Here is a 13856-nt window from a genome sequence, read left to right as displayed (position 1 = left end):
GCCGCCACGGTCCTGGGCCAGGTGTTTCGGCTGTTGGAGACCAGCTACCACGGAGATGGGCTCTGCTGCCTGCTCCAGTTCCTCATCCCGGCCAAGCGCCTCTTCGAGCACGTGCGGCAGGCAGCCTGCGTAAGCCCGCATGCCCCCCACGCCACGGTGCCCTGCGCCCCACTCCCGGCCATGGGGGCTTTGCCCTATAGTGTGACACCCTGCACGGCTGTGCCCTGCGCCGGGCTGCAGGCTCCCTCTCTGCATGTCCCCCTCCCTGTCCCTGTCCCCTCTCCGCAGAGGGGACCGTGGTGTGCCCAGCTCCCTGGGACAGCTCCAGCACAGAGCCTGGCACGTGTGGTCCCCGTGTTAAAGGCAGGAGGACTCCTGGGTCACCTTGTCTCGCCCCTGGAGAGGCTCCAGTGGGGGTTTCCCCTCTATTAGCATGTGGGGAGCACTCAGCATCCCGGGAATGGCCGCGGGCTCGGGGTGGGCTTGCAGGACCCTGCTGTGGCTCAGCTCAGGGACATCCCGCCGGGTCACCGGGCTCTTCAGTCCCCATCGTAGGAAGCGCAGAGCCAGGCAGCAAGAGCGCGCGGGGCCAGCTGGGAGGGTATGGAGCTGGCAGGGGCTCTCGCTCATGCGCTGTGTTCTTCTTCCCTCCCAGGCTCCCTACTTTAACTGCATCTTTCTCCATGAAGGCTGGCCTTTGTGTCTTCACGAGAAAGTGGTCGTCCACCTCGCGCCGCTCAACCCCCTCCTGCTGCGTCCCGGGGACTTCTACCTGCAAGCAGAGCCCTGCGAGGAGCACTCAGCGCGCATCACTGTCAAGCACCTCTCCCATGACCTGCGCACGGTGGAGGAGACGCCCATCCCCGAGGCCGCCTACGCGCTGCTCTTCACCAACGAGTGGCTGGAGGAGATCAACGGTGACCGGGCCAGAGCCCCCCTGCACACCTGCCTGGTGGCCACCGAGAACGGCATCGCCCCACTGCCGTGGAGCAAGATCGCCACGCCGGAGTTCATCGACAAGCCCAAGGCTGGAGCTGATGGCGTGCCCACCGGGGCCCGCAATGACCCCGCTCCTGAACCTGCAGCCGAGCCAGCAGCACCCAGCGTGCCTGCACCCCGCGGCACAGCAGGCACCCCAGTGCCCTACAGCAACGTCGCGGGCACCGTCCCAGGCTGCAAGGTCACCTCTCGGAAGTCGAGCCAGGGTAGATATCCAGGACTGATCAAAGTGGACCAGGCTGGGCTGTGGAAGAAGCCGGCCACGCTGGTTGTGCCCAGCCTCTGTGAGATCATCAGCCAGAACCTGGAGGGGGAGTATGTGGACCTGCTGGAGCTCTCCCGGGAGCAGCTGGACCTCCTGGCCAGGTCCCTGCCGCCCACCTGCCCAGCAGGGCCGATGGAGGCGACGGTTCCCTGCGTGAATGGGGGGCCGGGGGCAGATGCCTGGCCCTGCGGGGGGGTGCCGAGCTTGGAGGAGGGTCCCTGCACCCCGTGCCTGGGAAGGAAGCTGAGCCAGGAGCCGGGGCCACACGGCCCACGGTGCCGCCACCGCGACTCCTACCTGGCCGCGCTGCAGAACCCGGTGAGCTTCGGCCCCGGGCTGATGGCAGCCATCCTGGAGGAGCCAGATGGCCCCGGGCCTGAGCCACCCCCCGCCACCCCCCATGAGACCCACACACAGCACGGGAGGGGGGCCGGCAGCCCCATGCTCCTCACCCGCCGCCCCCACCGAGCGAGTCCCAGGGCGCAGGCAGAAGCAGTGGCACGGCAGGGCAGCCCCCGGCTCCCCCCCAGCTCCCGCCACAAGGTCTCCTTCCGGAAGGGGCCACGGCTCGGGGCAGCCCCCGGGGATGAAAGAGCCACCAGCCAGCACGAAGGGGCCTGGAAGAAGGTGTCTGCTATCTACTCGCCCAGGTTGGGCAGAGCCAAGTCAGCCGGGAAAGGTACCGTCCGAGTGGGGCTGCAGTGCCTGCCTGGGCTCTGCAGGGACTTTTGCATTTCTCTGCCTCGTTGCATGTCGCCAGCTCCTCTCTCCTCTGTCCCCATGGGCAGGTACGGATGGGGCAGCCGCTGCCCCTGCAGAGGAACGGTCCCTGAAAAGGACCGACTGCAAGAACGGTCCCTCCATGCCCGGCACCGGCACCCCTGTCCGGGAGCCGCCGGCCTGGCAGGACCTGCACGCCGGGCTGCTGCGCTCAGGCATCGTGTGCCTGCCAGGTACCGCCAGCACAGCGAGACCCTCGGGGGGATGTCAGGAGAGGCCTCCGGAGGGAAAATGCCATGCTGCTCGAGAGGGTTTTCTGGAGGAAGGTTTCAGGGCCTTGCTGGAGGCCAGAAAGCCCCCAAGCGGAAAATTTCCTTTCAGCTGGGCAAAAAAAATTAAAAACATAAAAACAAGCAGTCTGGTCTGAGCAGCTGCCCCGGTTCCCAGCTGCACCAAGCCCTCCCACACCATTCCTCACCAATGAAGCCGTTCAGCTTTTAGATGCCAAACACTAAACATTTGGCTTCTTCCTTTTCCCAAGAGTTGAAAAACAGTGACAAAACCATCTTTTTTTCAGGGAAAACGTCCCCAGCAGCTTTGCCCTGGCATTTCCAGGGCCAGCATTTGTGCTGAGAGCTCTCACGGGCTGGTGCTGCCCCTCTGGAGGGGGGGGGGGGGGGGGGCACCGGGGCGGCCACTGCGCTGCCACAGCTGCACAGTATTAACCCAGGCTGAGCCCCCCGAGCCAAGCCGGGGCAGACCCCGCTCCCGCACCCCTTGGCAGCCATCCCTGCTTGGCGAGCCGCAGCAAGGCTCATGGGAGACCCGGCCCCTCCGGGAGGTTGCTCAGTGCTGGGGTTTGCAGCCGGCGGGTGGCTGCCAGAGAGGTCACTCGCTCCTTTCCCCGCAGGGAGCTCAGACAGGCTGGGCAGGGCCCTCCTCCGGGTGACCACCAGTGGCAGCGCCTGGGGGGCCGCGTGGTGCTCGGCCACTGAGCTGGCGAGGCTCATCCTCTACCTCTGCTCCCTCCCCAGGTAAGGGCCAGGAGGATCTGCCGGGACCCCCCGGCTGCTTCCCAGCTCGGGGGTCCCAGGCAGCCCCCAGGCCAAGCCAGGATGGATGCCCAGCATCCCGCACATGCTGCTTTGGGCACATCCTGCGCGATCCCCACCGTGCCCACTGCCCCCCCCTGCAGCCAGCCCTGAGGACCCCGTGCCGTGCCTCTGCTGAAGGCATGCATTATTGAAGGTCCGGCACTTCCCTCGGCTGGGGCATCTCATGGGGATGAGGCCATTGCCTGCAGCTGTCCTCACCCTGCTGCCTGGGGGCGCGGAGCTGCCGGAGGGGGCTTCAAGCGAGTCCTGCCGAAAGGGAGGGACCCCCACTTCACATGCTGCTTCTAACCAGTGCGATCTGCCTCCTGCTTTATTTCCCTTTGCTAGGCGAGAAGCAAAGGACAGCGGGCTCACCGTCGTGGTGGACGCCAGGAAGCAACCGCCCGCTCCTGTCCTGTTCTCGGCCCTCTGCTCTGTCCAGGTACACCGTGCTCCGCGTGCCTATGCCACGGATGTGCCGGGGTGTCCCTGCCCAGGACCAAGCGCTGCCCTGCCCTCCGAGGGTCCTTCAGAGCCTCCTGCAGAGCCTCCCCTGCACCTGCTGCATGGTGCAATCCCCCGGCTGGCAGCAGATTTTCTGGCAGCCCCCTGCACCTGCTGCATGGTGCAATCCCCCAGCAGATTTTCTGGCAGCTCCCGACGCTGCCGTGCCTGAGGCCACGGTTTTTATCTCGCTCGCAGATTTTACCCATAAGCATCACAATGCGGATTTACCGAGGCAGCTCTTGGCTGCCTGCGGCTGCATTGCAATGCACTAATCTAGAAAACCCACATCTGTCTTGCTGCTTCCTCCCCAGCAGCCAGTCCTGGCTCCTGACTCCCTGTAGGTCTTGCAGCGCTTAAATAACTGCCACTTTGTTCCCCAAGTTGCTGATAAATCTCTAATTTCTGAGCATGTCTGCAGTGGCGCAGACCGTCCCCCAACAGGGCACAGAGACCCCATTTCCCCCAGCCCCCCGAACCGAGCTCACACCCGGCGCTTGCATCTCTCCAGCTCCTCGAATGCCAGCCGCAAGGCACCAGCAGTTTGGGACCGAAGGTCCCTTCCCAGCCCCACAGGATCTGTCCTTGACCTCGCCCCTGCTATCGCCCAGCACCGCGGCGTGCCCCCAACCTCTTCAGCATCCCGCTAGCTGAGCTCACCTGGTAATTGGCTCTGCAGCAACGGTCGATTCATCCTGGCAGGGTTTCTGTGCCAGTGCCGAGGCAGTGCCGTGGGAGGGCCCTGCGCTGTCCCAGAGGCTGTGGGGTCCTCCCTGCTGCAGTGCCTGCTCAGGGCTTGGTTGCAGCCTGTCCAATAAACCCTGTGCTGACCCCAATCTTCCTGTGTGGAGAAGCATTGCTGGTGCGAGCAAAGGGGTTTGCTCACAAGGCTCTGTCCGCAGGTCCATTCTGCCAGGGAGGTGGTGGATGGGGACGGTGTTACGGCCTGAGCGTCCTGTTTCCATTTCCCACGCCAGCGAGCTTGGGAGCCTTTTCTTTGTAATGAGCTCACGGGCCTCAGCTGACTCGGGCAACCGACCCCCAGCATCACCGTGGGTAACTCGGGGGCTGCGCCATGGGGTTTGCCGTGGTGACTCTTCCCTGCCTCCCACAGAGCATCTCACCGGGCTGCATCCACACCGTGCTGCTGCTGGCTGAGAAGGAGCTGGTCCCCCACCGCGAGAGGCTGCCCGGGGTGCAGGTGAGCCTGTCCCTGTCCCCTCCTCATGTCCCTGCATTGTCTCCTGTGGGAAGAGCAGAACCGGGGTGAAAAGAGCCTCGCGCCTCGGGGACCCTCCGTCCCCTTGCTTGGAGACCCCAGTTCCCCTGCTCAGGGACCCCAGGCAGAGCAGCGCCTCGCTGGGGCAGGTCCCCCCGTGCTGGGTGCAGGGTGAGGCCCTCGGGCTCGCTGGGCTGCGTACACGAGCAAAAGCTGCCCAAGGGCAGCCAAGCGTTTTCCCACTTACCTCCAGTGGCCGGACACAGGCACTGGGATAATAAATCTAAACTTGAAAGGGTTTATTGTTCTTTTAGTGCTGCTCAGTTTAATTAATATAATGTGAAATATTAATGAGCTCGATCACCTAGCCTGGCTGTCATGGCAGATTATTGCAGTCCTGGCGATCTCTCATGCATTCAAATACCGTGGAGCCACCGGGAGATGCTCTGAGCAGAGCTGCCGCATGGCGTGCTCAGCCCTGCCAGCACGCAGCGCTCCCGGGGCCACCGCGCCACGCAGGTTAACAGAGCAGGGTGCTTAGGGGAGGAGGGGGTTATGCCCCCTGCTCCAGGCTGTCCCTGGGGATGTTTCTGGGGAGTGACCTGGCACAGTCTCATGGCACTTACAAACCCCATGCCCCGCAGGTGGAGACCCTGGCATCGCTGAAGGCTCTGGGCCGCTACGTCGACAGCTCCCAGCTGACCCAGGAGCTGGACGGCGCCTTCCCCTACTGCCACGACGAGTGGGTTCAATTTTTCCAGGTGTCTGTTATCACGCCGTTAGCCATCGCCTCACCTCCCCGCGGTGCCCCTCCATCCCCACCACAGCTTCTGTGTCTCACAGGCGTCCTCGGAAAAGTGACAGGAAAGCCCAGGAGAGGGGAAGGAAAAGGAGAGCTCTGAGCACAGGAGGGCAACCCCCTCCTGTCTGATTCTGACTGCTCTTGCCTGTAACTGCCCATCCACCTCCACACTCCCTTCCTCCTCGGCTTTAACCCGGTGCCCCGCGGTTTTCCCTGCTCTGGCCTGGCACTGCTTCTCCTCCTCCCTCTCGTGGGCAGGCTGCCCTCCCCCCCCCGCTGCTTGCCCAGCCTCCCCGGCCCCACTGACCCGCTGTGTGTCCCACCCGCAGAAACTGCATCCCTTCACAGCCAGCCTCAGGCAGGCATCAGAGCTGCTGCAGAGCTGCATCCACGAGCTGCGGAGCACCGACACGCTGGCGGGGACGCAGGTAACGGGGCAGGTTGTAGGGCTTTCCAAAGACCCCGTCTGCAGTCCAGCACACAGCGACATTTTGCCCTGGTTCCCTAAAACTCGGTGCAACTGTTCCCGGACCAGCCGCTCCTGGCCACGGGGCTGTCCCCTTGTCCCCTTTGCTCGTCCCTCGGGGTGCAGCCCTGAGTGCCTGTCCTGTGCTGGCCCTGGAGCCAGCAGGCGAGGCCCCAGGTGAGATGCGTGTCCGACCCTCCCTCTGCAGGATGTGGCCACGTGCATCGGGAGGCACCAGGAGCTGATGCGGAGGGTGCTGAGCGACCCACAGCTGGTGCGCGTGCAGCGCGAGGCGGGGGCTGTGCTGGCGAGGCTGCGCAGGGAGGCCGCCCAGCTCAGCACCTCGGCTGACGTCAGGTAGGAGGGGGCGGCTGCACCAGGAGAGGGGTGCCAACGCCGGAGACCCCCAGCCTCCTCCGCTGGCCAACAGAGCCACCTCCCCAGGGACAGCCCGGTCCCCATGAGCACGAGCTTCTTTCCACCATGCCTCAGAGCTGGTGCCATGCTCCCTTCTGCCCTGCAAACTCCCTCCAAGCCTGGAGCTCGCGTCTCAGACAGCCCTTTGCAGGTTTTCCCGTCATCCCGGCTGGGGAAGGTGCACGGGTCCCTGGGAGGGCCTCCTGCCCCGGGACCAGGCTCTGGGGCTGCTCAGCAAGGCCTGCAGCAAGCCCTCCAGGCTGGTCTCAGGCAAAGCCACTAGATGGGGCCAAGCCCTGGTGGTGCCGCGCTCGTCCGGCAATGCCGTGCTCGTCCGGCGATGCTGCATTGGTCTGGCGGTCCATGCATGCAGGCAGCACTAATCCCACTGCTCCCTTCTCTCAGCTGGGCCGGGCCACACCGACAGCCAACGCTTTCCCGTCCCGTGTTCCCTGACATCCATCTTGCTCCTTGGGACGGGGAGGTGGGCACCTGCAGGGCCAGGGTGCTCTGCTGCAGCATGCCTGGCATGCAGGGCCTGGATCCCACTGCCCAGCGCACCCCAGGGAGTGCCCTCGTGTCCTGGGTGGGCTCTGAGGATGCAGGAGGCGGGTGGGGAGGAGGACTCTTGGTTGGCTCCTGACCCGGGCACCTGCCAGGCTCTTGCCAGCTGCACGTGCTGGGTCGTTGTCCGTCTGCTCCCTCAGCTCCCGGCTGCCCGCATGGCCACATGCCAGTGCCCACTTCCAGGGAGCTGCCCCATCCAGAGGCTCCTGCCCACGGGAGAGCTGCTTCGGCCAGCGTCTTCAGGGGCCGGTAGCTTGCCCGGCAGCACCCAGCACTGACGGCCCCTTTCCTCCCCAACCACCAGGACCAGCATGGAGTCGGCCGAGGGGCTGTACAGCCAGCTGGAAGAAGAGCTTCACGACCTGGTGTCCCAGTCCAACAGCTGCCTGGAGCGCCTGGAGTTCCTCCGAAAGGTCCGGGAGCTTGAGGCTGAGTTCGGCAAGGTGAGTTGGGCGTCCCTGGGGTGCCGTTCTGGATGCAGCAAGTTGAAGTTGTCCTCTGCAGTGTTCCCATGGCTGAGCATTTTTGGCACATTTCCTTGGTTTTTGATGATGAAGGAAGCCCAGAGAATAACAGGATTGCCTGAGCTTTGATTTTCATTACGAGGCAACTGTGTGTAACCACGCCTGGGATGGGGTGCCCCGGTCGGGGAAGGAAGGGGAGGTGCCACAGAAGCGCTGCTGCCAGCAGCTGGTCCCGCCTGACCCTCAGCCCCGCTCTCTCTTGCAGCTGGGGTGCTGGCTGGACGGGGAGGCAGCGGCACGGCTGCAGAAGATGGGCGCCGAGGAGTGGAGCCCCGACAGCTTCCAGGGCTCCGCTGAGCAGTTTAACGAGTTCCTCGTCCAGGCAACAGTATGTTTGGAGGGGGCTTTTCTGTAACATGCATCCCTAGGGTATTGCTGCCAGCAGAGCTGTTAGGTGGCTCCGGCCCCTGCCTGGCCCTCGGCAGAAACTGAAAATGCCAAGTCAGAAACTTTCGAACGTTGTTACAAAGTTTGATACAATCAGCCCAAATCCCCCAGGTTTGGAATGAGGCTTCTGGGCAAAACTGGGTGTCCCCAGGCTGGCTGGGTCAAGCTGCAGTTTTCAAACCCAGCTTTACTGGGGTCTTTGGGCAGCCCTGCTCTGGTGAGGGGGACGGTTGTGCTGTTCCTTGGTGCGCTTTGGGCTGGGGCTGCTGTTCCCAAGCCCTCCTGCGCTCCGTCCTTCACAGCCCCCTTCCTCTCGCAGGGCCGGGCTGCAGAGCCTGGATGTCCCTCAGGCAACAAATAATGCGGTGACAAGGATTTGTTCCTCCCATATCTCTAGATAGGGAGGCCCTTTAGTTACATGCACCGCAGGGAGGACAAAGCAAGGTGACTCCACTCAGGACAGGACGATGCATTCTGTGCATTTTGAGCTGAGCCAGGACAGAGCAGATTTTGAGAATCCCCGTTCTCTTTGTTTCTTCTCACTTGCCCAGAAACATTTCCCATGTAGTTTTGATAGCGATGCTGAGTGCTGACCTGCAAAGAGCCTCACCCTGCACACACGTCCCAGCGCAGCAGGTCAGCGCCGTTCCCCGAGCTTGTTCCTTCCTGCCGTCCCTGCAGGCTCAGTACCAGCATGGCCTGGCCCTGTGTCAGGAGGCGGCTGAGGTCCGAGACGCAACTTTCCCCGAGGCAGACCCCTTCCAGGTGGCTGCAGCCCTTTTCCGGACGAAGCTGATGAGTTTCTACAGGCAGGTGGAGCGGCGGCAGGCTGAGCAGGAGCTGCTGCGGGAGCTCGGCCAGTTCTCCAGCAAGGTGGGTGCGTGGACTCTCCTCCCGCAGGACCCGGTGCTGGCTGGGCAGCCATGAAAACAGCCACTCTTGCCTTCTTTTCTAGATCACGGGGCTGAAGCTGGACTGCGGGCAGTGCTCAGGCCGGGTGAAGCGTGGGGAGGGCCAGGCGCTGCAGTGCCTGCAGAGCTCCTTCCAGAAGTTGTCAGTGGAGTTTGCCCTGGAGAAGCTGCAGGAGATGAAGGCTCAGGTGTGCAGGATGCAGAGCAGCCAAGGGCTGGCAGCCTGGACCAAGGCACGGCACAGGTACCAGGAGACCCGGCAGATCCTGGAAGAGATGCTGGCAGAGCTGCAGGAGGCCTGGGGAGCACAAGCCGACGGGCAGGGAGATGCCTTCGGCTCCCCTGGCTCGGGGTCTGCAGCCCCTTGCAAGGAAGCCCCAGTCTGCAAAGCAACCGCCAGCCCCGAGCCAGCTGTGTCGGGGGGCCGGGGGGCGGCGGAGCAGCCAGAGCCCAGCGCCTGGGGACCGGGACAGCCCCAGGGGCCAGGACAGCCCTGGGCCGGCAGCATTCCTGGCCCCGTGCTGGGTGCGGAGCTGAGCTCCCCGCAGCCCCGCTGCTGGCAGGGGCCAGAGGGCGACTGTGGCTTTCACCGCCATGTCTCTGCTGACACCTCCCTCCCAAAACCCGAGCGCGGAGCCTGCCTGGGAGCTGCAGGACACCTCGCCCAGGAGCGCAGCCAGCCCCTTCAGAGGCATCCCTTCACCCTGCCTCCCCGGGCATGTTTTCCAGGTGCTGACCCGTTGTGTCCCACCGCTGTGCCCCACGGGACTGTCTCAGCCCCCAGCACACATGGTCCACCTGCAGATAAGCGGGCAGAAGCCACCCAGTACTTCCAGGTTTACAGCCAGAGCAGTTTCTCCTCTGAAGACTCAGACTCGCAGAACTCCACCGAAGAAGCCCCAGCAGCAAGCCTGGCTTTGCCCCGGGACCTCCAGAGTCCCAGACCACCTTGCCCCTCCGAAAAGCCCCCCCAGATTGTTTACCTGGAGAACCACCATACCGAGAGTCCAGCTAAAGCAAATGCCAAGTAAAACCAGCCCCTTCCAGTTGGGGTGGTTTCTGTCCAGTTGTGGAAGTCTCAATCACCAACTGGATGGGACGTCCCAAGCTCAGAGGTGGGATGCTGGGACCTGTTGCCCAACCCTCAGTCCCACAGTCCTTCAGTTCCCTGTACTTAGCGCTGAACCCACTGTGCAGTGGCAGTAACCCCATCACCAGCCTCACGAGGTTCATTAATAATCTACTAGGTGTGTAGCAATCCTCACGTAAAGTGCATTTATCCCTACAAGCGCCAGGTTTGCCTCAGGACAGCGGTGAGGGTTCCCTGCAGTCAGCAGCCGTGCTCGGAGCGTCCCATGGGAGCGCAAACCTGTGCCGAGGCGTTTCTGCCTGCCAGCCCCTCTGTGCTGCCCCCTCCGCCAGGCGATTTTACCGTCCCCTGTGCTGCTGCTGCAGCCTTGGCCGAGCAACAGCGACAGGCATTTTGTTCATGTGCACTCGTTAACGTGGGACTAACGTTATTAACGTTAATAAACCTGAAGAGAAGCACCCAGCATGGTCCTCGTGGAGCAGAACGAAAAGGCGTGTCCTGCTGAGAGCCAGGCGCCGGGCTGCTCGCCTGGGCTCCCCGACACTGCCAGCGGGCAGCTGGTGCCACCGTGAGAGCCTCCCGTGTCACCTGCGCGGGCTGTGGCCGCAGCCTGGCTCTCCTGCTCACCGCCAGCATCTCCCAGCTGGTAGGATGGTCCTGCTCAAACCGCTGCTGGCTCGCTCCTGTTGTGCCCTGCCCCGCTGGCCCCCGCTGCCAGGCTGCAGGCATCTGCAGAATGAGTCCCTCTCCCTTTTGTAAGGGTTAAATAACTCCATCTCTGGTTCTCACTCCCACCCTACCCCCTCCCCAGTACATGGGCGAGGGTGGTGTCATCCTGCCCAGCCTCCCCACTCGCTGGGAACAGGCTGTCCCAAAGCCTTGGGGATCCAGCTGAGCTGGGCGCGACCTTGCCGATTGCTGTCCAAAACAGCCCGGGGTCCCCGAGGATCTCATCCCCACAGGCGCGTCCCACCAAGCTGCACAGCCTGTTTGGGCACCCAGGAGCAGGCGAAACCAGGCAGGGGACGGGCTGTCCGGGCCAGGGTGCTGCGCTGCCTGCCACCCCAGGCAGCCGCATCATGAGCTAATCAAGAGACATCGTAGAAAAAGCAATATCTCATGTAGAGGCTGTTCCAGAAAAACACTCTCCTCCTCCCAGCCGCGGTGCGGTCATGGCTTGTGGCCCTGTGTGATGCTGCGCCTCAGCAAAGGGCACTTGCTCATCCCAGTGTTTGTGAGCATCACTCATACCCCCTTCAGCCTTGTTTTTGCCAAATCCCCAAGCCAAGCCCCACTGAGCTCCTCTCTGGAGGCCGCAGTCCCGGCCACCCCCCACAGCACCGCGCTCCTCCTGCCCAGGTCATTAACGGCAGTGTTAAAGACCGATCCCCCCCACAGCTCCGCGCCCCCCCTGCCCAGGTCATTAACGGCAGTGCTAACGAAGACCGATCCCAGCCTGCTCCCCAGGTGCTGCCCTGGGACCTCCTGCCCGTCGCTTCTGCTCCCAGTCCCACCCGTTGTCCACTCTTTCAGTCCTTTTAAACTCCGTCTTCTCCAGCTAAAACACTAATTTCCCGAGTAGCACTTCTATCATCACTTCACTGAAATCCCACTAGCCGAGGTCTATCCCGTTCCTTTTGGCTTAAAAGTAATTATCAAAGAGAGACACTGGGGCAGGTGTGCACGATCCATCCTGGGCGAACTCAGCCGGCTTTGCTCCATTCTCCAACTAACGCCACGTCCTGAATGTCACCGAGGTCACCCCAGCCAGGCCACTTTTCCTACCTCTTCATGTAATTATATTTACCCATGCCCAACCGTCCGGCCCTGCACCGAGTATAAAGGGCTTCAGAAATCCCCTTGCTGCAGAGATGATGTAGCACATAAATCCGGAGAAGGAGCAGACGGACGCACCTCACCCTGCCCCAACATCCCTGCGAGCCACCCGGGGCTGGCTGTCCCCGCACCAGCCAGCCGAGCGTGTCTGCTCCCTGTCCCCACACCAGCCAGCCGAGCGTGCCGGCTCCCCGTCCCCGCACACACAGCTGGTGAAAGCCGTGCCCTCCTGGATGATGCCCAGCTCATTGCGAGAGCCAAAAATCTCTTCTACCTCCAAAAGCATTTAAAGCCCGGCCTGACAGTTCCCTCGCTCAATTTTCTGCTCTACCGACAGACGATTTGTTGTATCCTCCCGTTACACCCTCGCCTCTGCAGTGCACTGAAGAAACAGCATGCCTTCCAAATTCCTCTTTGGACACCGATTTTTGCCTGTCATTTCACAGAAGCCCGTGGCTTTGGAAGTCCTCATTATCAGCGTGCAGCCGCGTGCGGCTGAGCTCAGCCTCCTGTGACCAGCACAGCACACATGTCCCACCCCGGGCTTGTGCCGGTGCCTTGACGGGCTGGACACGCCGTCCACGTTACTCATCTCCCTTGGGAAAGGCAGACTGCACACTGGTGATGAGCACTGCGCACCCCATCGCCGCCACAGGCACGCCAGCTCCCGGGCAGGGACGCCTCCGCGGGGAGCCATGCTACGGCAAGGCAGCTCCAAGCCTGGTGAGGGCCGGCAGGGACGGCTGGACCAGCCGGGGTCTGCTGGGGCCAAGCTGCCCAAAACCCGGGCAGCTGCCTGCATCAGCCCACCCGGCATTGGTGGGTGTGGAGGATCCCCTCCCCACCGCTCCTGCTTTCTTACTATGTCCAGGAAAGTAGTAAATAGACAGGTATTGAAAATGAACCACTGTGTAAATTGAACAAGAGCAAGGAAGAGCGATGAGAATATTATTACTGAAATAATATCGTGTGGAAGCGTTTGGGTGATGCCATTAAATGAACCACTGTGTAAATTGAACAAGAGCAAGGAAGAGCGATGAGAATATTATTACTGAAATAATATCGTGTGGAAGCGTTTGGGTGATGCCATTGTTGCATATAAAGCCCTCACTGTCACGCAAGTGACGCAGTGTCACTGGATAAGCATCTCCCATCCACAGCTGAGTGCTTTTTATATCGCTCTGCAATGCTCCCGGAGTCACAGCACTGCCAGGCTGTGAAGAGTCAAAAATGCTAATCAATACTTTTGTCATTTTTAGGATTGATTATTCTAATTAATTCTGGGAGCTGTTCAGCCCGGCTGTGAACAGATAGCTGCTGGTACATGGGGTGGCAGCCGGATTGGGATCTCGTTTATCCCATCATACAATTCAGGAGATGAAATCTAGCGGCTGCAAGTAAACCTTCATATTGATTCTGAAGTGCTTTGCTTGTTTATAGGAATAACACCCAGTGCCCCAGAAGATGTTTTATGTTTTGCTGCTCTCCTGCACCGTCTTCAGCGGTGATAACGAGGTCAGAGGCTGAAACGACCCAAATCCAGGAAGGGTAGAAGTGGCAGGGACCGAGCCTTGGGCTTGACGGCCCTACGTCGGGAAGTTACCTCTTTACTTAACTGGGGCAAGCAACGTCTATTTTAGCTTCCACATTGAAATGAAAGAGGTGCTCACCATTTTTCATTTATTTTACCTGTGTTTAAATAGCCAGTTTCCTGGGAGCCCTTTGAAAAGGCACTCAAATCCGTGCTGCTGTTCTTTATCATCACCACACATGGAGCAAAGCCAGTTTCTGCGTCTCAGCATCCCCTAACCTCACCTGAAGAGATTTTGGCACCTGGGCCCAGGCTCCGCAGGGGACCACCCCCTCACCCCCATCCCCGCGGGCTGCCAGGTTCTGTGGATTCAGACCTTGCCCTGACCACAACAGCCAGGTCTCAGCTCCAGGACAGGCTGGGAGGGGACAGGCTGCCCCAAAGGCTGCGAGGAGACGGAGGTAGAATCATAGAATCATAGAATCATTAAGGTTGGAAAAGACCTCTAAGATCATCGAGTCCAA

At 61.7% G+C, this 13856-nt stretch overlaps 1 protein-coding gene across 1 annotated transcript in view; it reads left to right on the top strand.

Moving 5' to 3' along the window:
- The window catches only part of KIAA1755 (KIAA1755 ortholog), a 14153-nt gene extending 4020 nt beyond the window's left edge, over positions 1 to 10133 (top strand). Inside the window, exons 5-18 of the mRNA XM_019472143.1 lie at positions 22 to 129; positions 656 to 1360; positions 1403 to 1943; positions 2053 to 2217; positions 2895 to 3018; positions 3427 to 3520; positions 4697 to 4783; positions 5446 to 5562; positions 5933 to 6031; positions 6278 to 6426; positions 7358 to 7496; positions 7783 to 7905; positions 8646 to 8837; positions 8920 to 10133. Coding sequence (XP_019327688.1) covers positions 22 to 129; positions 656 to 1360; positions 1403 to 1943; positions 2053 to 2217; positions 2895 to 3018; positions 3427 to 3520; positions 4697 to 4783; positions 5446 to 5562; positions 5933 to 6031; positions 6278 to 6426; positions 7358 to 7496; positions 7783 to 7905; positions 8646 to 8837; positions 8920 to 9906 — 3630 coding nt within the window. The 3' untranslated portion in view covers positions 9907 to 10133. The remainder of the gene's footprint in view (positions 1 to 21; positions 130 to 655; positions 1361 to 1402; positions 1944 to 2052; positions 2218 to 2894; positions 3019 to 3426; positions 3521 to 4696; positions 4784 to 5445; positions 5563 to 5932; positions 6032 to 6277; positions 6427 to 7357; positions 7497 to 7782; positions 7906 to 8645; positions 8838 to 8919) is intronic.
- The last annotated feature ends 3723 nt before the right edge of the window (positions 10134 to 13856 follow it).

Source organism: Aptenodytes forsteri, unplaced genomic scaffold (genome assembly GCF_000699145.1).
Source record: "Aptenodytes forsteri isolate BGI_AS27 unplaced genomic scaffold, ASM69914v1 Scaffold483, whole genome shotgun sequence".
NCBI lineage: Eukaryota > Metazoa > Chordata > Aves > Sphenisciformes > Spheniscidae > Aptenodytes > Aptenodytes forsteri.
The sequence above is the reverse complement of the archived record's forward strand: the minus strand, read 5'-3'. Positions and strand labels throughout refer to the sequence as shown.